At 47.0% G+C, this 26,253-nt stretch overlaps 1 protein-coding gene across 4 annotated transcripts in view; it reads right to left on the bottom strand.

The window, feature by feature from the left end:
* FAM135B (family with sequence similarity 135 member B) overlaps positions 1 to 26,253 on the bottom strand; it is a 215,353-nt gene that overhangs the window by 102,505 nt on the left and 86,595 nt on the right. For 3 of the 4 annotated variants that reach the window (XM_053247997.1, XM_053247995.1, XM_053247996.1), the window contains one exon: positions 17,231 to 17,310. In XM_053247997.1, coding sequence (XP_053103972.1) covers positions 17,231 to 17,310 — 80 coding nt within the window. Of the gene's footprint in view, positions 1 to 17,230; positions 17,311 to 18,697; positions 18,717 to 26,253 lie in introns of those variants that run through there. The other variant, XM_053247998.1, reaches the window with a different exon arrangement.

Here is a 26,253-nt window from a genome sequence, read left to right on the forward strand (position 1 = left end):
CTGCATGGGGTCACACTTCCCCAGAAGGAACAGGTATGCTGTCTGGGGGTGCTTCTGGGTCCAAGTCTCTCCCTGGTGTCCTAGGTTGAGGCAGTGGCCAGAAGTGCCTTCTATCAGCTTCAGCTGATATGCCACCTGCGTCCATTTCTTGAGATAGATGACCTCAAAACAGTGGTACATCTGCTGGTAACTTCCAGACCGGATTACTGTAATGTGCTCTATGTGGGGCTGCCCTTGTACATAGTCCGGAAACTACAGTTGGTTCAGAATGTGTCAGCCAGGCTGGTCTCTGGGTCATCTCAGAGAAACCATGTTACTCCTGTATTGAAGGAGTTACACTGGCTGCCGATATGTATCCAGGCAAAATACAAGGTGTTAGTTATAACCTATAAAGCCCTCAGCAGCTTGGACCATGGGTATTTAAGATAATGTCTTCTTTGTTATGAACCCCACCATCCATTGAGATCATCAGGAGATGTCCATCTGCATTTGCCACTGGTTCGTTTGGTGGCTACTCAGGGACGGGCTTTCTCTGTTGCTGCCCCGAGGCTTTGGAATGCACTCCCTAGTGAAATAAGAGCCTCCCCATCTCTGACAATTTTTAAAAAGTCTTTAAAGATGCATCTGTTCTCCCAGGCTTTTAACTGATACTGTTTTGATTGTTTTAAATGTTGTTTTAGAATATTGTTTTTAAAAATTTAAATTATTGTTTTTTAAATCTCTTGTTTTTGTTTTTAACTAATGTTTTAATGTGTTATCTTGTTGTAAACCACCCAGAGATGTACATTTTGGGCAGTATAAAGATATGTTTAAATGAATGAATGAATGAATGAATGAATGAATGAATGCATGCATGCATGCATGAAATGAATGAATGAATGAATGAATGAATGAATGAATGAATGAATGAATGTCTTCCTGGGTCTCTGAGTGGTCTGTGGAGGAGTCCCTTCTGAAGCTAGAATTTTGGTTTCTGTGCTCTCTTCTGCAGGGTTGGTGCTCTTTACACTCTTTCCTCTCCTGAGGAACATGCATGTTGACCCTTATTCCTAGCACTACCTTGACTGTCTGAAGCTATTCACATGCACAGGCAAAACTGGGCTAAGCAAGCCCAGCCCGGTATTGCCTCTACATGTGCACTGCTGGGATCGGGCACGATCCCAGTGGTGCCTCAGAGGGAAACTCAACTAGACAGCCACCCTCCAAAACAAGTTAAGGAGATCGAGTGCTCTCCTAACCCCATTTCTGTGATCGTCTGCCAGACGTGTCTAATTGCAGATGAAGATGTTCATTTGAAAAGGAACAAAGATGAGCAGTGATATACTGCTCATCTTTTCATTCATAATCTTCTTTGGTGCAAAATAATGCATGAACTTAGAAAGAATCCACTCTCATTTCCTACCAGAGAATCTACTCTCAGAACACCTCAGACATTGAAAACAATGAAACCCAATGCCCCCCCAATGGGTGGTGGTGGGGGATGGCACCCTATTTGCACTATACCACAACCCACTCTGGACCACCCCAGTGCCCCCCAAGTGGAGTTACGGGGCTGCTGATATCCCCTTTATTCCCTATGGGGGTAAAGCTTAAAGATGCACCAACTTCAAATGTTTTTTAAAGATCACCTGTTTGCCCAATTTCTTTGAAATTTGTGTGGTATCAGTCACCCATTGGGACACTACCACACGACCCACTCTTCTGCCCACAAAACCCCTTTTCTGCCCTGAATCTGCCACAAAGACATGCCAACATCAAAAAATTGTATAAAATCACGCCTTTGCACAATTTCATTGAAATCCGGGTGGTAGCTTCCTTGAACCCATTGGGCACTACCACCCACCACAACCAACTCTGGGCCACCCTGGTGCTCCCCACATGGAGTTATAACTAAGGCTGCTGAAATTCCCCATTATTTCCTATAGGAAAAAGCTTAAAGATGCACCAACTTCAAAAAATTGTTAAAAATAACTCCTTTGGCCAATTTCTTTGAAGTCTGGGTGGTAGCTTCCACCCATTGGGCACTACTGCCCAACCCACTTTGACCACAAAATTGAGGTCTGAATCCCTAAATTTTGGGGGGTCCGAATCTGGGTGATTTATTTTGTACCCAAATCTGGGCAATTGAGCACAGGGGTGATTTGTTCTATGTACACATCACCCAAATCTGCTAGATTCGTGTACAAATCAGTTTGTACCCAAATTGATTTGCACATCCCTACTTGTGAGCAGCTCCTGTTTGTTTCAATAGTAGCCCCATGTAAATAACAGAAGGAAAAGCTATACATTTTTGGTAAATCAACAATATTGTGATGGGCTCTGCCCCCAAAGCTGAACTCTACTCCTTGACTCCACATAAGATCTGCTAACCCAGAAGGGTGCACTTGGCCTTGTGCACCAGGCCTTGTGCAGGGACCAACTTGGTTTTTTTCCAACAGTTGGCAGAATAAATGTCAGCACATCCGAACATGGCCCATATTTTCAGGAATCATGAGATGACTCTCCTGCCCGGGCTATGCCTGTGAATGGGCCCCACAGTTATGACTACAACAAATATGTATATATCACTTTTCAACAACTGTTCTCAAGGACTTTACACATAAAAAATAATAAATATTAAAGAAAATAGTTCCCTGATTCCAAAGGGCTCACAATCTGAAAAGAAACATAAGAAAACACTTGTAACAACCACTGGAAGGATGCTGTGCTGGTGCTGGCCAGTGCTAACTATAAGTGAATCACAACTTTAAAAGGTGTCTTTCCTCTGTTTGTCTGTCTCCACTGGATGACCTATAAATAAGAAAAATGACTCACATTATGAAATGGGCAGGCAGGCAGTACTGTATTTCCCTGAATCCAAAAGGGAGGGATTGTCTTAAATTCAGACTCTTCTTTCTTTTGGATAGCTACAGGAATAACCTGTATTCAACCTCTGTTTTTCAAGGGGGCGGTCTTAAATTCAGAGTAGACTTCTGTTCAAGTAAAGTTGGTATATTAAGAGTGGAAAGATACAGGCTGACATACTGCATGATGGTACATCATCAACCTAGTAATATTGCATGTATGCCAGCTGCACATGTTATGCAAATTGTGCCAATGCCATTAAACGCAAGATTTATTGCCAACGCCATTTGCATTTTTTTTCATTTGTACAGTGTGCATAACTTGCACAACCTGTGCGCACACAACGTTACTAGGCTGACGTACCATTACACAGTATTGTCAGCCACAAAGAGAGAAGAAAAACACCATGTGCTAATCGCTACACAGATGTTGCTACTTGCTTCTTCTTTTATAGCAAAGGTGATGATACAAAAACATGGGGGACTTCTTGAATCCTCCCCTGCCCCCGTGACTAAGAGCAACACGAAAACAATGCTAGTATGCAAATGGATGAGGATCCATCCTAAGCTCCACAGAGCTTTCCCTTAATTAAAAAGTGCCTGCCTGAGAACATAGGAACAAAACGACTCTCAGGCAAATGTATGTGGCTAGAATTGCATCCACCTTACAAAGCGGTTTTTTCCTTCTAATGTTGGGATGCCAAATAGGTCTGAAGAGAGGATACTATTGGTAACTTTTATCCAAATGTAATGAAAGTCTGAGAAACACTGGCTGACAACCGGGCTGTAGGGGTTTGCATGGAACAACCGTTTCCGTGCACATCTGGGTAATGGGGAGGGGTTGCTTTAAGCAGCAGGGAGGGTGCCCTTACCTCCCTGGCACGTTTCCCCCTCTGGCGCTGCTTCCAAAACCATTGTTGCAGAGTGGCTGTACACCCTGTTGATGCCCTGGTCAGTGTCATACTGGAAGCGGCGGGTTCATGTCATGCACGCACATACCTGTAAGTACCCACCACTTCCAGTATGATGCTGATTGGGCCGGCAAGAGGGAATACAGCTGCCTAACAACAGCGGTTTTGGAAGTAGCACCAGCGGGGGAAATGTGGCAGGGAAGGTAAGGGCACCCTCCCCACAGCTTAAAGCAACCCCACCCCCCACACAAACACCTTTCGAACCGGCTGAAATGCCGGTCTTTCAAACCAGTTCGGCGGTCTGCGAATAGACCACCTAACCAGTTTGTGCACACCCCTGTCTGACTGTGTGTGGTCTGTGTGCATTCCCATGAGCTTCTTCTACCCACCAGGAGCCTTACAGACTATGAAGCGTGTCTCACAATCAGTGAGACCCACCTCAAGAGGGTTATTATTTATTTATTTATTTGTTTGTTTGTTTGTTTATTAGATTTATATACCGCCTTTCCAAAATGGCTCAGGGCGATTCACAACATGATAAAAACAATTCAAACAAGTTAACAATTAACAATTAAAATCAAACAATTAGCCCGCTCTCCCCACACATGAGCAGGCTGCAGCCTTGGGTGACCAGAGCAGCCACCCACACAACTGCCAGCTCCATCATGGAGCCGGTGGGGGCTGTGGGGATCGGGGGTTGTGTGGCCCCCAGAAGTTCCAGCATGTGCGCATTGAGCATAGCATGCTGGAGAATGCGAGTGCACAGAGCATGCTGGAGAGACCCCCGAGCCAGGAGGCTGCCTTTTAGCCTCCCAGTCGGGGGTCTCCTCGTGAGTTGCCATGGTGTGGAGCCGTGCCACAGCAACACACAATCTGGAAACCCAGAGGCATAACTAGGGAAAACGGCGCCCGGGGCAAGCACTGAAATGGCGCCCCCCCGCCTCCCCAACATAGTACATTATACTTAGGTTTTTCCTCACAAGCGCCTGCTGCCGCCGCCAAGCCAGGCCACTGACTGGCCGCCAGGCGTCAGCAAAGCAATGGGGGGGGCCCCCGCGGGCAGCGCGGAAGGGACCGCTCGTGGGGGAGGGGGCGCCGGCGCGCTCCCTTGACTGCTGCAGCGCTGCTGCACTGAGCAGGAAACATTTGTATTAACAAAAAAATTAAAAAAAAATTAAAAGAAATTTTTTTGTCATGGCGGTGCCCCCCACGTGACCAGAAAAGATGGCGCCCAGGGCACGTGCCCCCCCTGCCCCCCCTATAGTTACGCCTCTGTGGAAACCCCAATTAGCGGAGCGCTCGCTCCACTAACCTGGGCTAAGGGGAGGGCTGCAGAAGCGGATTACCCACTTTGAGGCACCAGGGCTCACTTGTGAGCCTGGTGGTTCTCATGGTCCACTAAAATCGGGCTAGGCTCCCCTAGCCCGACTTTAGCCGATTGTGAGAATAGCCTCTATCACTTCCCCACTCCTTCCTTGTTTTTTAAAAGCACACAATCACAAAACGGGAGTGCATAGGTCCTGCCTGAACTAGGGTAGGATGCTTGTTCTACCCTACTGTATTTAAAATAATGTCAACCTGCCTAGCATCTGAAATGTGCAAAGTACGTCAGTACCGGGATCAGAAGCAAGGTCCCAAAATTCTGATTTTCGTAGAAACACATGTTGCATGTTTCAGACACTATGAACCCTTTCTCATGATCGGGAGAAAGGGCTGAAAAGGGGTGAGGGGAGGAAGTCTTGAAATGCTTACCTCCCCTGCAGAGGATCTCCCTTCCATTGCTGGGCAGCGGATCGCCTGCCCAGATGAGTGCTGGCTGTTCCCAGCAGCACGGAGGTCTGGGGGCCAGGAACTCCCCAGAAATTCCATAATGCACTGTGTGAGTGTGCAGAACATTATGGGGAGTCTCCTGACATGGGCTGGGGGGCTACTAATGTGTAGGTGCCATGCAGAGCTGCTCAGCACTGACACATGATCAATTAGTCAGGGGTAAGAATGCAGTTGCACCTTTAAGCCTGGCTGACATCTGGGGCTCCTTGCAGGGTTTGCCACTGCACTACAACTAGGAGCCACGTGGCTCCTGGCGACTGCATGCACAGCAAAGATTGGGCATGCCTAAGCCCAGTCTTTGCTGCGCATGTGAAGAGCCTCTATCTATAACATTCTTTGTAACCAATATGGCCTTAGAGTAGACGTTCTCTCGCCAGTGGGTATATAGAATATCAACTTGAAAATCTGCTTATGGCTGCAGTCACTGAAAAAGTGGTGACATGTCTGATTCCATTCATGCATCTGAAGCCCCCTGTGGGATTTCAAATTGAAAGTGTGGAGGTGAGGAGTGGTGGCCTGGAGTGTCTTCATGGTCATGATGGAGGCCACCAGCAGGTGAAGGGCAGCTGTGCTGCACTAACCTCTGCCAATCCACCACCTCTATCAATCTACCACCTCAGGCTCATGGGTGGGCTGGCTCTAGTCATGTACAGGAGAACCGTGTTACTCATGCGGGTTCTGTTCCTCACCTACTACCATGTGTAATGGAACTGCGAGTAATGATGCACTATGGCTTTGGGGAAAGGTGCTTAGGTGCCAAGGTGGTGGGGATTTTTTCCCCCCAAAACACCCCAAAACAGCCCACATACAGCCCGGAACTTACTGTGGCGTGCTCCAAAGTCTCTCCATGTGCCCAGGTATGCCCCACAAAGGAAGAGATGCCTCAAAAAAACATGAAAAATCATGGGGGGAGGTCCATATTTTTGAAGAAACGAGCCTCAATGGAAGAAATGGCTCCTTGGGACAAAATGGAAGGTGGGAGTGACCTCCACAGTCACTTCCGGCCCTCTCAGAACTGCAGATACGTGGACTTTAACCATATCCTATCTGCGGATTGTGGAAAGAGGATTCTATTAGACACCCCACAGATACAGAGAACCTTGAATAGCAGTTCTGCGAATAACAAGGTTCTCCTGTATTGTCACCTGTAGATGCAGGACACTTTCTCCTACAGTCATAAAATCCAGGACCTTTATCCATCCCCTAATGGGCCACTTGCACATGGCCAGGGGGTTGCATGTAGTGCTGTGAGTCCTAAGCTTTGTGGTCTTGTGCTGAACAATGGGTTTAGCATTGGATTGTAATGCATCCTATCACTATGTGGATATATGATATGAGATTCAGCTTTTCTTCCTTCTCTTCTTAAAGTATAACTTCTGACGAAAGTCACACAACTCTATAATCAATCCTTCATCTTAACCTTGCCTTCTGACATTTCCAATTAGCCTATTGAAAAGAATGATTGCTAACTGCTTCTCTATGATGGAAAAGAAAGATACCCCTATTAATTTCCTCATGTGGAAGTCAGAGTTATAAATGTAGTCACTTATCTCTGTTATGTTTTATAAGCCAGAGTACATTTTTCAAATTTACTGAAATGGGATGCCATCAAATATAGGGTCCGAGAAAGTCCATTGCATAATCCAACTCTGGTATAGCAAGGTGAGGTCCTGATGTTTCATCTGTCTCACCCCAAAGCAGTAAAAATGTTGTTTGTGACTAGAGAATTTGCTGGTCTGTTTGTGAGCTGACAGTATGGATCAGACTTCTTCAACGTCTGACCTTTAAAAAAAACTCCTCCCTTCCCTCATCTGTGCATGATCCTCCAAGTTCTCTCCATTCCCACCTACATACTAAATGCTGCTGCTGATGCTTCTCTGTGTGTGGTGAGTTGGAGGGAGGAAAGAAGGAAAGAAGGAAGGGAGATCTCCCCCCCCCATCCTTGGCAAACAATACATTGCTATGCAGCATGCTATAGGTAGATTGAGGAAATGTAGCTTTTCTGATGGCTTCTGATACGTGGTATGCCAGCTGCCAGATTGAGAGAGGAGGAAAAGATAACTTCTTGCTATTGATTGCTATCAGCCAAGTAAACGGGCTAAGGCAGGTGGGAGGGAAGTAAGGAGGAGTTTGGTGTCTTACAGGCGGGTGGGAAGAAATGGAGTTGAAGGAGCGGAAAGGGACTAACAAGGTGGGTGTTGCCACAAATCACTAAGCAAGGTAGAAAAAGCACTGACACTTTTGAACTTTGGTGCTGGAGAAGACCTTTGAGGATACCATGGACAGCCAGGAAAACAAACAAATGGATCATAGAACAAATCAATCCAGAATTTTCACTCCAGGCACAAATGACAAGGCTGAAAGTATCATATTTCGGACACATTTTGCAATGATCCAGCTTCCTTGAGAAGTCCATAATGCTGGGAAAGGTGGAAGGAAAGAGAAGAAGAGGACGACCAGCAGCAAGGTGGATGGACTTGATTACAACAGCAATGAATGCACCACTGAGAGACCTTAAAGGCCAAGTTGAAGACAGATCATCCTGGAGAGAATCTATCTATGTGGTCGCTAAGAATCGACACTGACTTGACGGCACTTCATCCATCCATCCATCCATCCATCCATCCATCCATCCATCCATCCATCCATCCATCCATTTTCCATTGTGGAACCAGGAGGGGGATAACTCAACATTCTGAGCTGATATGAGTCCTGGCTGAAGTGTTCACCCATCACTGCTACTGGTGCACACAGGGTGACTCTGAGGCCACCTTCAGACATATTGAAGGAAAACTGGAGGAAAACGTGCCAGAGGTTCACGATTGCTGCAGTCCGAATGCGTGAAACCGTTTTGTCACTGAACCGCTTTAGATCCCATACCTGAATTTGAACCTTAGATTTGCATTGAGTTTTGCCACCATAGGTTTGAAGGCAGCATCGTGTTGTCCGGATTCTGCTGCCATATCCTCTGGTTTGTGCAAGCTGCACAAACCAGAGCTTAAGGTAGGAAGCTCCTCTCTCTCTCCTACTCTATTGTCTGCTATGGCTTTCCTTCATGCAAAAGAAGAAGGCTGCATGGTCAGTTCCTCCCCCTTTGCAGTCTCCTAGACCGCAGATTGCTATTGTCTGGGAGCAAGCCGGGAGAATGGAGGCAAACTGTGGGTGTGCTGGACCCATAGTTTGCAATTATGTCCAAAGGCGGCCTGAAACTCACCAGGTAGAGCTACTGCCTAATGTGATCTGAAGATGCCCCAGAACCCCTTGAACTGTACAGGGATGCCACAAGACATACACAAAGGGTTCCTCAGCAGACAAATCAATGTAGAACAGCTTATTTCAAATAAAAGGTTTGAAAACCACAGCTTTGATCTATACATATATAAACAAGTACTTTCCTGGCTAAGATGCTCGTAAATTGGATTTAAATTTATTTTATTTGGTTTTCATCTTGTAAATGTGTATTTATTGTTCAGGAGCTGTTTTGTTTGGTCATTGACTGTAACTAAACTAAACTAAACTAAACTAAACTAAACTAAACTAAACTAAACTAAACTAAATTTCCGGTAAAGAATGAGTCCATAGCTTGATTGGTTTAAATCACTTCAGGATAGTAACATTAACTGCTCTTTAATGTCAGAGTGGCTGAGATTAAATGAGCTTAAAGTAAACATCCACCCTCCATTTTTTTCACCCTGAATTTTCCCCTCCCTCTACATACATACTGTGAGGCTATTCACACAATGGGAGAAAATCGGGCTAGCGGAGGCTAGCCCAATTTTCTCCCATCGTGAGAACCACTGGGATCAGCTGCGAGCCTGGTGGTTCTTCAGTGGGTAACCCGCTAAACTACCCCGGTGCTTAAACCAGGCTCACGGAGCAAGCGTTCCACAAACCCGATTTTTTCAATCATGTGTTGGCGTGGTGCGGCTCCACGGCAACTCATGAGAGGACGCCTGATCAGGAGGCTCAAAAGCAGCCTCCTGGCTCGGGGGTCTCTCTAGCATGCCCTGCGCACAGGAGCTTCCGGGGGCCACACGGCCCTTGATCCCTCCAGCCCCCACCAGCTCCGTAACTGAGCCGGCAGTCATGTGGGTGGCCAGTTTGGCCACCCAGAGCAGACTGACTGCTCATCTGTGGGGAGAGCGGGCTTAGCCTGCTCTCCCTGCAAACCCCACAAATTCTCCCCGCAAACTCTCCCCGCAAACTGATCATGAGAAGAGCCTCAGTGAGTGATTGTTCCAGAGATACTAAGCACTAGAATCAATGGACTTGTCCCTGCAGTTTCCTATGGGAACTCTTAATGCACACACAAATCTTTGCCTGAATGGACTGCCAGATATCTGTATGTGTTCCCGTGGCATATTCCTTCACTGGAATGTTTCCTTCATTGTTTCCTTCATTGGAATGAATGACAGTGTCTGGGCAAATCAGAGGGCTATGTCTTCCTCTTCCTCTTCACCTTTTGAGATTGAATTTCAGGATGTGCAAACTGTCTCTCTCTTTCTGCAGTCCCTCCCCCCCACCTGCTTTCTGCCCTCTGGGCTTGGATATCCTTGAGAACTGCACAGAGTGTTACAGATATGAGATATCCTTGTTTTGGGAATGGTGGGCATAAATTGGATGTCCCAGGGAATGCCCACCAGAATGAGGACGCTGTGCATTGTTTCCAGTGGTATGTACATTAGCAGCAGCAGCCATGAAAAAGGCAAATCCCTTGTGAGGAAGGAATTATTAGGAAGGGGGTTGAAAATAAAACTGCTAATATTATTATGCCTTTATGCAAACCTATGTTGTGGCCACATTTGGAATACCATGTACAGTTCTGGTCACCATATCTCAAAAAAAGTGCAGAAGATATTATCAGGGGTCTACAGCACCTTCCTTGTGAGGTAAGGCTACAGCATCTGTGGCTTTTTAGTTTAGAAAAAAGGCAACTAAGAGGAGACATGATAGAGGCTTATAATGCCTGGTGTGGAGGATGTATGCAGGGAGAAGTTCTTCTTCTCTCTCTCAACACTAGAACCAACGGTCACCTCAGGAAACAGTTCCAGGAAAATCTAGGACCAACAAATGGAATTACTTTTTTTTCACACCACACATAATTAATGGATGTTCTTCCTTGCCACAGGATGGGATGATGGCCACCATCTTGGATGGCTCTAAGCAGGGTTTAGACAAATGCATGGATGAGAGGTCTATCAGCAGCTACTAGACCTGATGACTATAAGCTACCTCCAGGTTTAGAGTCAGGATGTCTCCTAATAGAGGAGGAGTGACAGGAGAGGGTGCAAGCCTTTGTCTCCTGGTTGTGTGGCTTCCCAGAGGCATCTGGTGGGCCACTCTGTGAAGCAGGGTGCTGGACTCGATAGGCCCTAGGTCTGATCCAAGAAAGCTGTTCTTATGTTATTCTATTCTTAGATGTATCCACAGCAGTATTCCCTCTAACCAGGGATTCCCAGATGTTGTTCATTACAAATCCCACAATCCCCAGCCAAAGGCTGTTGCAGCTGGGGATTGTGGGAGTTGTAGTGAACAGCACCTGAGAATTCTTGCTGGAGGGAGCGCTGATCCACAGTCTTAAACCCCCAGCTGATGCAAAAGAGGAGAGGCTGTAGGTCAGTGGGAGAATGAATGTCTGGTCTACAAAATATCCCAGGTTCAATCCTTGATATCTCCAGGTTCGGCTGTAAAAGACCCCTGTCCATAATGCTGAAAAGTCAGTGTAGTCTGAACTAGATGGTTCAACTCAACAGGAGACAGCTTCATATGCTCCAGAATTTGTGCATTCATCCATTAATATTTCTACCTGCCACATTAAAAAAAAAAGTATTTATGTAACACCCTCCACCAAAAAGATACCAGGGCAGTATACTACATAATCATAAGATCAAACTACATTCAAAGAAGTAATAGAACAAAAACAGAACAGTGTGACAGTTTTTTTAAAAAACAGCACCAACACTAAACTATTCACAACAAAACATTTCAGAGTGGTGTGGGGGCTTAAAAATATTTAAAGGTCTGGGAGAACAGAAAGGTCTCACCCTGACACTTACATGAAAGCAGCAAAGGCAATAGAAAAGCCACCTTCGGCAAGAAGTTCCACAGGTGAGGCACCAGCCAAAAAAGATCTCTCACTGGTAGCCACCTGCTTCAATTCTAAAGGAGGGGACCTTCAAAGGAGAGCATCTGTGGATAACCACACTGTCCAGGGAGGTTGATAGAAAGTTAGGCATTCCTTTTGATATCTGAGTGCTAAAACACAGAGGGCTTTCCAAAGAGGAAGCAGCACTTTCAATCCGATAGAGTGCTTCAAACTGATGATGTGTTTGGGATCATTCTCGGAGGCTATTCTCATGATGGGGGGGGGGGAACGGGCTAAAGAAGTCCAACCCGGTTTTCCCCCATCGTGAGAACCAGTAGGCCCATGGGCAAGCCCAGTGGTTCTCTGGTGGCTAGCCCACCAAAGCAACCCTCCCCTTAGCCATTAGCAGAGCGAGCACTCTGCTAACCTGGGTTTCCTGATCGTATGTCGCCATGCGCGGCTCTGTGCCATGGCAACACACAAGGGGACCCCCACTCGGAGGCTGCAAATAGCCTCCCAGCTTCTGAGGTCTCTCCAGGATGCCCTGTACACTCGCGAGGGGCATCCTGGAACTTCCTGGGAGCCATGTGGCCCCCAATCCCGCGGCCCCTGTTGGCTCCGTGATGGAGCCGGCAGTTGTGTGGGAGGCTGATCCGGCCGCCCAGCTATGAGCAGCTGCTTGTCCGCAGAGAGAGCGGGCTAAGCCCGCTCTTCACGCAGAACCCCCTCAGGTGCTTCAGACCAATAGTGTGAAGCGCCTCTCTGCCTCCATGGCATTAAAATATCTGTGTCGGAAATCAAACCAGCCAGACTACCATTGCACTTTTAAGCATTAAGCTGCAAATTCCTGAGCAGGTCTCATGATCAGCTAAGCCCGCTCTCCCCGCACACAAGCCGGGAGGGAGCCCTGGGCAGCCGGATCGGCCACCCACACGATTGCCGGCTCCATGAGAGAGCCGTTGGGGACTGGGGAGCTCAGGGGCCGCGTGGCCCCCGGAAGCTCCAGTATGCACTATGTGAGCATGCAAGGCATACTGGGGAGACCCCCCAGAGCTGGGAGGCGGCTTTTCGCCTCCCCTTAGGGGGTCTACTCGTAAGTAGCCATGGCACATAGCTGCATCGCAGCTACTCACGATCTGTAAAACCAGGTTTATGGAGCACTTGCAAGAAGGAAGCAAGAAAGGTTTTGACAGAATGTAAAACCTGCATTGAAATGATACTGTGAGGCTGTTCTCATGGACATACCAAATTGGGCTAAGGGAGCTTAGCCCGATTGGTTATGCCCATGAGAACCACGCTTGAATACCCTTGCCTTAGCCGAGGTTAGCGGACTGAATGCTCTGCTAACCTGGCTTTTTTTATCATGAATTGCCGCAGCGCGGCAGCGCAGCAACTCACAAGGAGACCCCCACCAGGGAAGCTAAATGCAGCCTCCTGGCTTGGAGGTCTCTCCAGCATGCCCTGTGCACTCGCACAGGGCATTCTGGAGCTTCCGAGAGCCGTGTGGTCCCCGAACTCCCCAGCCCCCGCCGGCTCCATAACGGAGCAAGCAGTCATGTGGGCGGACAGGTCGGCTGCCTGCAGCTGACTGACGGGTCATTTGCGAGGAGAGCGGGCTTAGCCCATTCTCCTCGTAAACCCCATCTCGGCTGTTCCCACTGATCATGGGAACTGCCTCCGTGGCTACTCTCACGACCGCAGGAAAGCAGGCTAAGGACCATGTGGCTCCCGGCAGTTATCCTGCTTAATTCCCCCACCCCCGCAAATGAGGTTAGCAGAGCGAGCACTCTGCTAATCCCATTTTGACGATCATGATTCACCATAGTGCGGCTCCACGCTGTGGTGACTCATGAGGAGACCCCGGCTGGGAGGCTAAAACAAGCCTCCCACTCTCGGGGGTCTCCCCAGGATGCCCCACACACTCATGCGGGGCATCCTGAGACTACTTGGGGCCAGGCAATCCCTGATCGCCACATGACGGTGCTGCTGGGTGGCCGATCCATCTGCCCAGAGCTCCACAGGTGCTCATGTGTGGGGAGAGCATGCTTGGCCCACTTTCCCTGCCTAACCCCATCCAGCTCTCCACACTGCTCATGTGGAGACTCTCACTGAGTAGTTTTCAGTGAGCTTGGCTTCTATGAAACAGAATCAATCCAGACAGAGCTCAAAGTGTATAAACCTAGATTTCACCTCCTTGGAAATAAATTCCACTTAACGCAATAGGGCTTCTTTCCAAGTACACAGGCAGGATCCTCATAGGAACATAGGAAGCTACCTTATACTGAGTCAGACCATTGATCCGTCTAGCACAATATTGTCTACAGTGGCTTAACAGTACCCCTGCACTCACAATTACATCGTTTGGTTGAAGAGGCAAATGCTGTCATGGTGATGGTGGATACTTCCGCGATCAGCAGGCTCTGATGCCTGAGCCTGCCAGTCACGGAAGGGCTCACCAGCACGCTCACCACATCCACCTCTTCAAATGCTATAGCTGGGAGTGAGCTGCCAGGGTAGATGAATGAGTGATGAGCTGTGTGAGATTTCCAGTGCACTTTTGGAGGCGGTACACAGATTCAGACTCTTTCAAGTAATGTCTGGATAGGATTTATTCTCAGCCACTTTTGGATAATTGCCAAAATGACCCCCCACCCCCTTCATCAACAACAAATGTAGAGAAAATGGGAGGCTGTAGATCATACCCTGTTCTCTTTATGGGTACTGGTCCCCTCACCAGAAAAGCCATTAAATCATGAATGTCAATCCTATCTAAGGTACCTGCAAACTCAAACAGACCCGTGGTACTCAGGATAAAGCAACCATGTCATCTTACCCCATTCCATCTAGCTTAAACTATAACCGTATTAATCAATGCCTTCCTCCAAGCTCTTGGAATGAATTATGACACACTTCCAAGAACATGCCCATAAAGCTTTAATGGCTTAAGCCATCCCTGCTTTGAAGTCAGCCCTGTAAAGCAATTAGCATCCTTGTTCGGCTGCATTGTTCCCATGCAAATCAACCGCTAATCCTGTAAGTGCCTCATGCTACAAATTCCATTTCAGGTCTTACATCCTTTTCTGTGGTGGAAGAACAAATGCCCAGCTGTGGAAGGATCAGTGGGCTTGCCAGTCGAGGACACAGCGCTCTGCTTCTAGAGACAGAAGGAGATCTCTGCTCTGTGCCATCCCAATTCCACACCGCTTCCTTTGAATCATTGCTGGTTGTGCATTAAACTCAGATGTGCTCCTCTGATTGTTCAGGTAGCTTCTGAATGCACATTACATGTACTCATGGGCAGAAGAGCATAAGAACAGCCCTTCTGGATCAAGCCCAAGGTCCATCTAGTCCAGCATCCTGTTCCCCCACAGTGGCCAAACCTTGTTGCTGTAAACACAGGCATCCATGCCACCTGGCTGCAGCAGAGCAAGAGGCAGGATGGCTGAATCCCACTCCATCAGCTCAACTGGGACCAGCTTCCATTTGGCTCCTTCTCTTCTAGGAATGTCTCTTCAGAGGTCATTTGATAACTTGAAAATGTTAGTTCTGAAAAGGTTTATTTCCCTCTTCCTTACCTGTTCTTTCCCCCATTCATTCATTCATTCATTCATTCATTCATTCATTTAACTTGTATACTGCCCAAACCTTCGTCTCTGAAACATTTGGATCGTATATATTGGATTGTAAGCCTGAATAAACATAGGATTAGGGGCATAGTGACTATTGAGCAAGGGGGACATTGTCGCTGGCCCAGGGGGTCTGGGAAGCCCCCAAGGCTCCTGGGGTGCCTCCTTACCTCTTCCTGCAACCAGACAGCAAGCCAAGCACTCAACAGATGGGGCCGTGAAGCATGCCCCTCTCCTCTCTTGCCGGCTGGAAGAAGGATGGACCCTCTTGTGGGCATTGGCCTCACTCCTGAATCTGATGTAAGATGAAAGGGGCAGGACTAGTGTTCAGAAAAAGAACAGTGTTTGATCTTAATTGCTGTGAACTCTGAGTTCACAGAGGGTTCACAGCAATTAAGGAGGTCAGGTCACACACTGTTCTTTTTCGGAATGGGGGAGGGATTCCTATTCATAGCATTGAAAGAGGCAAACATCTTTTTAAAAATTTAAACACCATAAAACCCATCAGCTTGGAGCTCCCAGGAGAATTGTGGACATACCTGCCTAGCACCCAAACCCACTTTGGTGCCTACACACACCCTGGAGAGGCAGTTGGGGCATCTTCAAAACCCCATTATTCCCTATGGGGGAAATGAAAAAAAAATCATTTAAAATCACAGGAGTGTCTGCTTTGGGGTTGCTTCAGGGTTGCCTACAACCCACCCTAGGTTTGTACCCCTAGGTGCTCTGCATAGGGAATAATGGGCCAGTTTGAGTCCCTGTTATACCTATGTAGAACCTTTAGAACTAGCTCGAGTTGGGTTTGAGCAAAACCCAAACCGAACCTACCCACTCTGGTTCGAATTGGGTTTGAAATTGAAGCAAACAGGCCAAACTGGTTTTGTGCACATCCCTATTGCTGATGTCTCTTTTGTGTTTTCTGTTGAGGTTATGAGCCCTTTGGGGACAGGGAACAAGATTCTCATTCTTTTTGCCATGTAAACCTTTGTTGAAAAGTTAGTATATAAATCATCATAATGCCATTGTCGTCGTCATCATCATCATCATCATCATCGCACAGAACATAGGAAGTTGCCATATACTGTCAGACCATTGGTCCATCGAGCTCAGTATTGTCTACACAGACTGGTAGCAGCTTCTCCAAGCTTGCAGGCAGGAGTCTCTCTCAGCCCTATCTTAGAGATTCCAGGGAGAGAACATGGAACCTGCTGCATGTAAGTGTGCAGGTGCTCTTCCCAGAGTGGCCTCATACCTAAAGGGTAATATCTTCCAGCGCTCACACATGGAGTATCTCATTCCAATCCAAACCAGGGTGGACCCTGCTTAGCAAAGTGGACAATTCATGCTTGCTCCCACAAGGCCTCTCATCATCATCATCATCAACGCTACCCTTACAACTCATCCAAGCTATCCTTACAACTCAAAATTGAGGTACTACTGGTATCTAGAAGACCCTAGATAAGAAGGTGGGGTGCAATCTCATTATTATTATTATTATTATTATTATTATTATTAATTCAATTTCTATACCGCCCTTCCAAAAATGGCTCAGGGCAGTTTACACAGAAAAATAAACAAATAAGATGTATCCCTGTCCCCAAAGGGCTCACAATCTAAAAAGAAACTTAAGATAGATACCAGCAACAGTCACTGGAGGTACTGTGCTGGGGGTGGATAGGGTCAGTTACTCTCCCCCTGCTAAATAAAGAGAATCGCCACATTAAAAAGTGCCTCTTTGCCAAGTTAGCATTACATGTGGACTACACATATTGTGTTATGCGTGGTATTATTTTCAGATCAAGATCCAGCTCCAGATTTCAGTGTTAACATGCATATTCTTTTCTGAGACATCCTCCCGAGACTCTGACCCAGCCTTTCAAACCAGGTTAAACCTACTCCAATGCAGACCATCCCTCACTTAATTTGTGTTCTCACCTGTTTGTTCCACAATAGTTGTGAACAATCGATGTGGAATCCTGGATGGGACTTTCAGACTGGCATGCACCAAATAATACCTAGAGAAAAAGGATTTGGAAAATGAGAATGCTATCAGAGAAATTGCCATACTTCTTAGCATAAGCAAATTTTATTTATTTTACTTATTCATTCAGCATATTCGTATACTACCCCAAACCTGCACAAATCAAACCCACTTGTGAAGGCAGCCATCAGATTTCACCCAAAGTGAAATTTCAAAGTGAATTTGAACATCCACACTAAATGGACTAGTAATCTTTCGCAAGTGCTGTGGTGATTCCTGGGATCCACGGGGGAGATTGTTGCCTTCACGCCTAGGTTTCCTGTATACATTCTCCAAGCACCTGAAATCTTCTTTTGAAGCTTTTCTGCAGATTTCATACAAAGCTGCCTTCTGCTGAGCCAGACCATTGACACATCTAGCTTGATATTATTTACAGTGACTGCTAGTAGCTCTCCAGGGTTTCATAGGAGGGTTTTTCCAAATCCTACCTGCAGGGAAATGACTTGATTAGCAAGACAGAGGTTGCCGGATCGAATCCCCACTGGTATGAAACTCCTATATCAGGCAGCAGCAATATAGGAAGATGCTGAAAGGCATCTTCTCAAACTGCATTGGGAGAAGGCAATGGCCAACCCCTCCTGTATTCTACCAAAGACCACCACAGGGCTCTGTGGGAGCCAGGAGTTGACAATGACTTGACAGCACACTTTACTTATCAGCAGATGCTATGGATTGATTGAGCTTTGCCCAGGGCTGGACTGGGGCACTGAGAGAGTGGGGGGATGTATGTGGGGAGGGTGCCAGGTTTTGAACAGAAATGGGTGGGACTATTTTTTGGTTTCATTTAAGATTTTTTTCCCATGTTAACTTTTGATATCTGACCTCTATGTTTTCTGATACTTATAGATTACTCTAAATATTTCAAATGAAGCATCACTTAAAACTATTTAAAATGCACAATTCTATGCTAAGAAAATAATTTGGATTTATGTGTTAAGAAATTAACTAGCCAACCCCCGCACAGACAATCTGTGTGCTCTTTGGGGCCGGCTACCTCTCCCCCCGACCTTCTGCCCCAGTCTCCGGCCAGCCCGGGCCGGGCCCTGGCTGCCGGGCTGAGTGCCACTGCTGCAGGACCTATCTTCCTGGGTGCACCTCAGCCAATCAGCTGGGTGCCAGGACTCACATTCCAAGGCTCATTCAGGGGAATTAAATATATAGATTAAATACTTCAATACTTTTTAAAAAAATATTGATAATTGTAAATACAAGCTTGAACATCACACATATTAAAACAGCATAAACATGTAAAGATAAAGTGAAGTGACTACACTGATAAAAGACCCCTCATCTCAGAAATTCTTTCACACACTTTATTGATTAAACAGTCATCGTCAACTGTAAAAAATGGTCTCACTCACACTGCATTAGGAAAAAAGCCCCGAGATTTTCATTCGACAAACTGGGACGCAGTCTTGTTTAAGAAGCTTCAATATAGAAAACGCTCTTTCTACTTTGAGTGAGAGGAATAAATATCTATTTATTTATTTATTTATTTATTTATTTATTTGACACATTTGTATATTGTCTAAAATTCAAGTCTCTGGGCAGTTTACAAGAAGATAATAAAAATAACAAATAAAAAGATTAAAACATTAAAACAAAGACAATTAAACGTTAAAACTACTAAAACACAATTAAAACAATATCCTGGATATTCAGGAGATGCTCGACAAATTCGCATGAGGGTGCACTGGGTGCAGCAGATGACTGTCGGCATTGTCAGGGTCAGGAGTGGCCCTCCCTTCCCTGCCTGAGAGCCCCACACTGGAGCAGCAGGCTGGCCTCAACTCATCCAAGAAGCAGGGCGGCTGCACAAGTGTGACATCAGCGCCCACCCGCCAGGCCCTCTATGGGACTGGCTGAGAGGATAGCCTCTCCACGCCCGGCTGCAGGATGGAAAGTGGCAACACTACACTTCCCAGTATGCCAGGCGCGTAACAACGATAGGGCAAGGGGAGGCAGTTGTCTGGGGGCCCCACTGCCTGGAGGGGCCCCCCAGAGGCACCTCACGTGACTCCCCATTGCCCCCTGCCCAGCCCCAAGGCCCCTCAGCCACTTGCCCTGTTCGCCGTCTCTCCAGCTTGTTCTCCTGGCCGGCAATCGAGCAGCAGACACGCTGCCAAGAGCTCCTTTTCTCCCGCCTCTCAGCTGATCGGCGGGTGGGCGGGGCTTCCACGGAGCTCTGGTGTAGGCCTCTGTGAAGCCTGAACTCCAGTAGGGCCCAAGCCAGCCAGGAAGGAGGAGGCAGCCAGAGAGGCCTCCACTGTTCTCTGCAGCAGAAGACCCCCTGCTGCCAGGTAGTGTGAACTCCTTTTTGTGGTTACCTTCCCCACCCCCCCACCCGGATACATAGGCATCTGCTTGCCATAGGGCTTTGATATGGGGGGGAGGGACTGAGAAGTCTCTGAATATTTATTTTTAAACAGCTTGGAAAATTTGCTGGCTTAAAAAAAACTCTTAAAAGTCCTATAAGTGGCTTGTTTCATGGCAGAAAATTACAAAAACTTCTGGAAGAAACAGTATTATATTTATTTTATTCATTCATTTATAAATGCACTTATGTTCAAGTTGTTTTGCAACCCAGAAGGTCTGAGTGAGAACTGTGAAGCATGTCTTGTGCTTTTATTTTATTTTATTTTTATTGTGTGTGAACTGCTCCCCAATAACTTGCAGGGACTTCAGGGTCAATCTGGCCAACATGTGAATGCAGCACCTCCATTCCAGAGGAGATGTGTCTTAAAGGGCTTTAAAAGCCTCCTGTGAAAAACCTCCTGCAATCAAACTTGACTGAATTTGTTCAGAATTCTGAGAAAACAAACATAGGCTCACCCTGCATGGTTGAAAGTCTCCTTTGCTAATCTGCAGCGAGGGGCCCATTTTAATCATTCATCTTTCTAGTGTGTTCTAGGCATTAAAAGTAATACAAATGTATAGTACTCAATGTATATCACTATATATTGTGACGTGTGTGTGTGTATTCAGTGAAATGTATTTGCAGGCAGCATACTTATTTTGGAATATCAGACTTAAATCCTTGGGGGCCTGGGGTGTGCGGAGGCCCTGGACTTGGGGGGGGGGCATTTTAAAATCTTGTCTCTGGGCCCACTCCAACCTTGCTACGCCCCTGCAGTATGCCCAGAGAGGGTCGGAGGAGAAAGGCCTCCACCACCACTCTCAGCAGTGCTTGTTTTACCTTTGTGGTAGGCAGGTAGCCCAAAGAGAGGGGTCGGGGAGCAGCCCCCTCACAAAGGCCCCGATCCCGTGCTCCCTGTCCTGGGAGCCAGCCTTCCTTCTGAGGAGACAGGGCATCCGGCGGGCACCAAGCAGGCTTGCCACTGAGCTGAGTGGGGCTTCCCCTCCACCAATCAGGACCACACCCACCTACCTCTGACCTCAGCCCTGCCCCTGCCAGATCCCTGGGGGCAAGCCCCACTAGAGAGCAAGAGAGGGGTGGTAGGGAGAGTGACCACCTTCCCAACCAACCCCCGCGCTTCCTGTTGGTGCAACCTTGTAGCAGCACGTTGGGCAAGTCGTTCTGGAGTGACTCTTGTGCTTGGATTGAGCTCTCTGCATTGCCAGCCTCTGGTCAGCAGGGGAGGAGGAGGAGAGGAGGCAGAAGGCTGGGCAGCAGGAAGGTGCACTCAATCAATCATAGGGAGCACTGGGAATTGTCCCGGAGGCCCAGTCCAGCCCTGGCAATGCCTCTTCCCTAAGGAAGATGTATGCTCTACCCACACCTGTGGCATCATATGCATATGAAACTGCCTGATTCTTAGTCAGACCATTGGTGCCACTAGTCCATCTATGCCAGTACTTTCAATTCTGACTAGCAGTGGTTATTCGGGGTCTCCCCCATTGTCTAATCCTTCTAACTGAATTGCTGGGAACGGAGTCTGGGACCTTTTATATCCAAAGCAAATGTCCTAATCCCTCCTCACTGAGAGGCTAGCTTAGCTTCCATCAGGAGCAGGACTTTCTTAATCACAGCCCTGCATGCTTTGAAACCCCCTCTCAAGGGTGATCCATGCATCCTCTTTCCTGCTATACTTCCAGAGACTGATGGAAGCATTTTTTTTTCCTTTTTAAAGTATTCAGAAGTGATGGATGACATATATCTGATGAATGATTAATGCTGCAGCTGTTTTATTGATCATTTTCTCCTTATTTCATTTTGCTGTTGCTTTGTTTAGAATATTTGTTACTTTATTTGGAACCTTTTTACACGCTCTTATATACAGGCTATTCTGTTCCATTCTGTTTAGGGTCTTAGCAGTATATAAACAGTGTAAAACAAGTCCGGAACCAAAACAATCTGTTTGGCCACTGTGTAAAGTAGGATGCTGGGCTGAACAGACCTCTGGTCAGAAACATAAGGGCTCTCCTTATATTTATAGCCTTGAAAGTTAAATGGAACTGCAGTATATAACAGCAGTCTATGTCTGGATAGCAGGCCGAGGGGCGGGAAGTAGCCAAGGTAAGGCTGTGGCCTTCTGGTCCTGCTTGTAGGTTTCCTAGAGGCTTTTACCTTTTCATTGTAGGAACCAGGATGTTAGGGATGTGCATGAAATTTGCTGAATTCAATTCAAATTTGGGCAAATTTGAATTGATTCAAATGAATCTCCACTCTTTTAAATGGTTCCAGTTGAATCAAATCAAATTTGAATTGAATGCAGCTGAATATCGTGCATATCCCTTCGGGATGTTGGGTATAGACCTTTGGTCTGATCCAGTAAGACCTGTCTTAAGTCATCTGACTTTCACCAGCACTGGATGCTCTATTGTCAGTCTGTAACTGGGGGGAAACTTTCCACATAGTCAAGTCAAGGGTCCCCAACCTTGGGTCTCCAGATGTTGGACTACAAGTCCCATTATCTCCAGCCACAATGGTCAAAGGCCATTATGAGATAACAGGTGAGGGTGTGCAATTCGGATTTGTAACCGAATCGAAACAGCCCTGATTCAATTTGGATCCGAATCTAACACATCCGAATCATCCTGGATTCGATTAGGATCTGAATTGCGACTGATTTGATTCGAATCGATTCGGGTTTCAGTCCTGTCCTATTAATTCCCCCAGATTCCCAGCTTTCATTTTTTTAAAAAAAGCTAAGCTCTAGCCCTTATAGGAGTGGCGTTATGGAGCAAAATGCGTGGTCACTATTTTTCAAGTGTTCGGATTCTTTGGTGTATAATAACTTTCACTCAATGAATCCTTATGAGGATTCATTACACACCTTCATTTCTTCTATTCATTTTGACTGTCTTTTCGACAGTGCGCCAACTGTCAACTGCCATGTGCCAACTACACCCTACTCCCACCCAATCCCTCTGCAGTTTGGGTGGTAGCTTCCACCCATTAGGCACTAACACCTCACAACACTCTTCCACCCCAGATCTTGCTTTATGCCCCAAATCTGCCCCTAAGACACTAAACCTTCAACAATTCACCAAAAATCAGACCTTTGTCCAATTCCTCTGCAATTTGGGTGGTAGCCTCTACCCATTGCTTAAACTGAGTAGTACCCCACTGCCTTGAGGGTGGGAGTGGGGTGTAGTTGGCACATGGCAGTTGACAATTGGCACTGTTGAAAAGAATCCGAACACTTGAAAAATAGTGACCACACATTTTGCTCCATAACTCCACTTCTATAAGAGCTAGAGCTTAGCTTTTTTAAAAAATATATGAAAGCTGGGAATCTGGGGGAATTAATAGTACAGTTCCAAAACCTGAATTGATTCAAATCGAATCAGCCGTGATTTGATTTGTACCCAAATCTAGCCAATGGACCACAGGGGTGATTTGTTTTGTCTCTGAATCACCAGAATCAGCTAGATTCGGGTACAAATCGATTTGTATCCAAATCAATTTGCACATCCCTAACAATAGGAGTGGTAGTCCAACAACGTCTGGGGACCCAACATCTCAGCTAATTCAAGTTCTGGGAATAGAGTTGACACAGAAATTTATCCCAAACGACATTTTGAGGATATGGTGAAGGCTCCTGCTTGAGACAAACACTTGGAAGATATCCTTGGGAAATTCTGGTTAGCAAAATTTCTTCCAAGGGCCCCCATGCATAATGTTCTTTTAAAATGTAGCAATCAGTAATGCTAAAACAATCATAATGTGTGCACTAACATTTATCTGAGAAGCAAAAATTGTATCCCCTGCGCTCACCATTGTTTCACACACATTTCATCCAGCAATTTAAAGATCAGAGGGGATGACATAAATTAGCTACACCAATGATTTCCAATCTTTTTAATTCCAAGAGGTCAGTTATCGTTGTGTGCACTGAAGCAGCATACGCTGAAAAGCAGCTTCAGTTGAGATATCCGCAACCCGAACAGAAGCCTCCCAAGCAAGGACTGAATTTAATTAGGGATGTACAAGCCTCTCTCAGTGATTTGCATGCATTCTAGTCAAACATGTGGATTTTGCAAGGCATTCACTGGCATTCAATGTGAGGGCAAGAAAGCACTTGGCAAAACATATGATGCCTCCACCTTCCCTTTCTGCCACCTTCTCCTGTCTACCTTGGGCAGAGGAAAGGCAGAAAAAACAATGTTCCTGCTCCCTCTGCCTCCCTCTCTACAGCCTCAAGGCTGGAGGGCCTTTACCTCAAGGGGAATAGCATGCAAACCATACTTTTCTCACATGCCCTCTTTCCTGCTGTTGCTCCCCGCAACTGGTATTTCAAGGCATCTTGCCTCTGAGGCTGGAGGTGGCCTATAGACACCAGACTAGTAGCTTCTGATAGACCTGTCCTCTGTGGATGCATCCAAGCCCCTTTTTAAGCCATCCAACCTAGTGGCCACACCACATCCCATGGCAAAGAATTCCATAGAAGCACAGTGTGGAAAAAGTACTTCCTTTTGTTGGTCCCAATAATGAGGGTAACGCTCCTGTAGGCTTTATTGTTTTACAGAAGAATACATTTTGTCACCTATGGTTTTCTGCATGATTCCTCCCCACTGCCATTGCTTTTTTTTTTTTAATTGTCTCAAATCTAATCCTCCACACTGAGCTGCACAGTCAATCTGGTCCTCCACAAGATGCACAGGAGCTGCATCTTGGAAGATGTGCTACAGTCCTGAGAGATCGATATGATTCCTGAAAGTGAGCCCCGTCTCATTTTTTTCTTGTGTTGCTAGACAATCAGCCTTCCTTTACCACCCTGGTTATAATGATTGGTTGGAGCTTGGCTACCAAGCACAAGCCAATATTGCCCTGGGACTAGGGCTGGAACCTAACCAAGAAATGTTAATTAATTGAACATGATTTTGGTCCATTGATCTGCCTATCATATTTGCATGAATCTGCATATAATACATTTTATTAGCTTTTTGAAAATTATAATATTGTCACACTTGGTATTGCAGCCAGATCTTCACACTGAAGTTCCTGTGATATTAAGAAACAACTAGCTTAACCCGCGCAGAGCATCTGTGTGCGAGTACTTGATTGCTCCCTTCACTCCCTGCTACAGCCTCCCTCACCTCAGAGATCTCTCCACCCTCACCTGAGCCGCAGTCCTTCTCCTCCTCCATCCAGTTGCTTTCATCCCCCTCACCCCTCTTGGTCACTCCTCCATCCTTTTACTCTATTGACCTTACCCCTCTTGATTGTGGCTGCAGCATTGCTGGAGCCTATTGGCCAAGCTGCAGCCCCCTATCCCCAGAGGTGCAGCAGCAGAGGTTGACCAGGCCCTTCCTCACTGCTGCCACCACCATGGCCTTTCATTCTCCTCAGGCCACTGACCGGCCCGGGCCCATCCCTTGCCTGCCTCCCTCCCTCCACCAATGGCCTCGGTAGCCTCAAACAGCAGCAGTAGTTGACTGGTCCCTTCCTTGCTGCCAATAGGCACCGCCAGGGCCGCTCATTCCCCTCAGACTGCTGACAGGCTTGGGCCCATCCCTCACCCTTCCTCTTTCTCTCTCCCCCTCCCTTCTTTCTCTCTCTTTCTCTCTCCGCCACTCGCTCTTCCCCTCTGTCTTCTCCCCTCCCTTATTTTTTTTCTTTCCCTCTCTCTCCTCCTTCCTGAGTTCAGATCTTGTTCATCTTGTTTCCTCATCTAATTCACACAACGGCAGCCTCCTTCTCCTGAAGGGGCTCTTTCCTCTCTCATGACTCCTCTCTTTGCAAACCCCTGCCCTCTATCTATCTGTCTGTCTATCTATCTATCTATCTATCTATCTATCTATCTATCTATCTATCTATCTTCCTCACCTCTATGATCAAGAACATCTTCTGACCAGTAACAGTTGCATTTCAACTGACCATAACCATCACAGGCTCCTCCTCCCTATCTGCATATGGAATCCCCACTGCCCAATCACCATGGTGCTCCTCCTCTCACAGGCTCCTCCTCCCTATCTGAATATGGAATCTCGTGAATTCTCGCGAGCGCTGCCATGCACGGGATTAGCCACAGGTACGTCTTAGAGAATTATATGTATACTAGCTGGGCTGGGCAAAGAGCATCAGCGCCTGCCTGGCCCTCTTCTCCCCCTACCCAGCCCGCTCCTCCCCCCGGCCTTGCTTCTCCCCCATTCCTGCCTGCAGTTTCTGGCAGAAAGCCAGCCTGCCACCTCCTCCCTCCCACCCAATTCCTCACAGCCAGGCCTACCTGCCACCGCTGCCTGCTCCCGCTGGCCAGCCACCCACTGGCGGGAGCAGCCTGCTTCTTCTCACCCCTCCTGCCTGTGGTTTCTGGCTGCCAGGCTGGCTGGAAAGCTGGCCCACCACCTCTTCCCACCTGCCCGCCCATTCCCAGTGGCCAACATCCTTAGCAGCTGCTCATGAACTCTCATAAGAGCTGCCATGCATGAGATTTGTGACAGGTATGCCTAGGATAAATAAAAGATAGTTGGATGGGTAGCAGATATTGCTCAGCTCTGCTGGTTGAGCATG

This window comes from Hemicordylus capensis, chromosome 4, assembly GCF_027244095.1.
Source record: "Hemicordylus capensis ecotype Gifberg chromosome 4, rHemCap1.1.pri, whole genome shotgun sequence".
NCBI lineage: Eukaryota > Metazoa > Chordata > Lepidosauria > Squamata > Cordylidae > Hemicordylus > Hemicordylus capensis.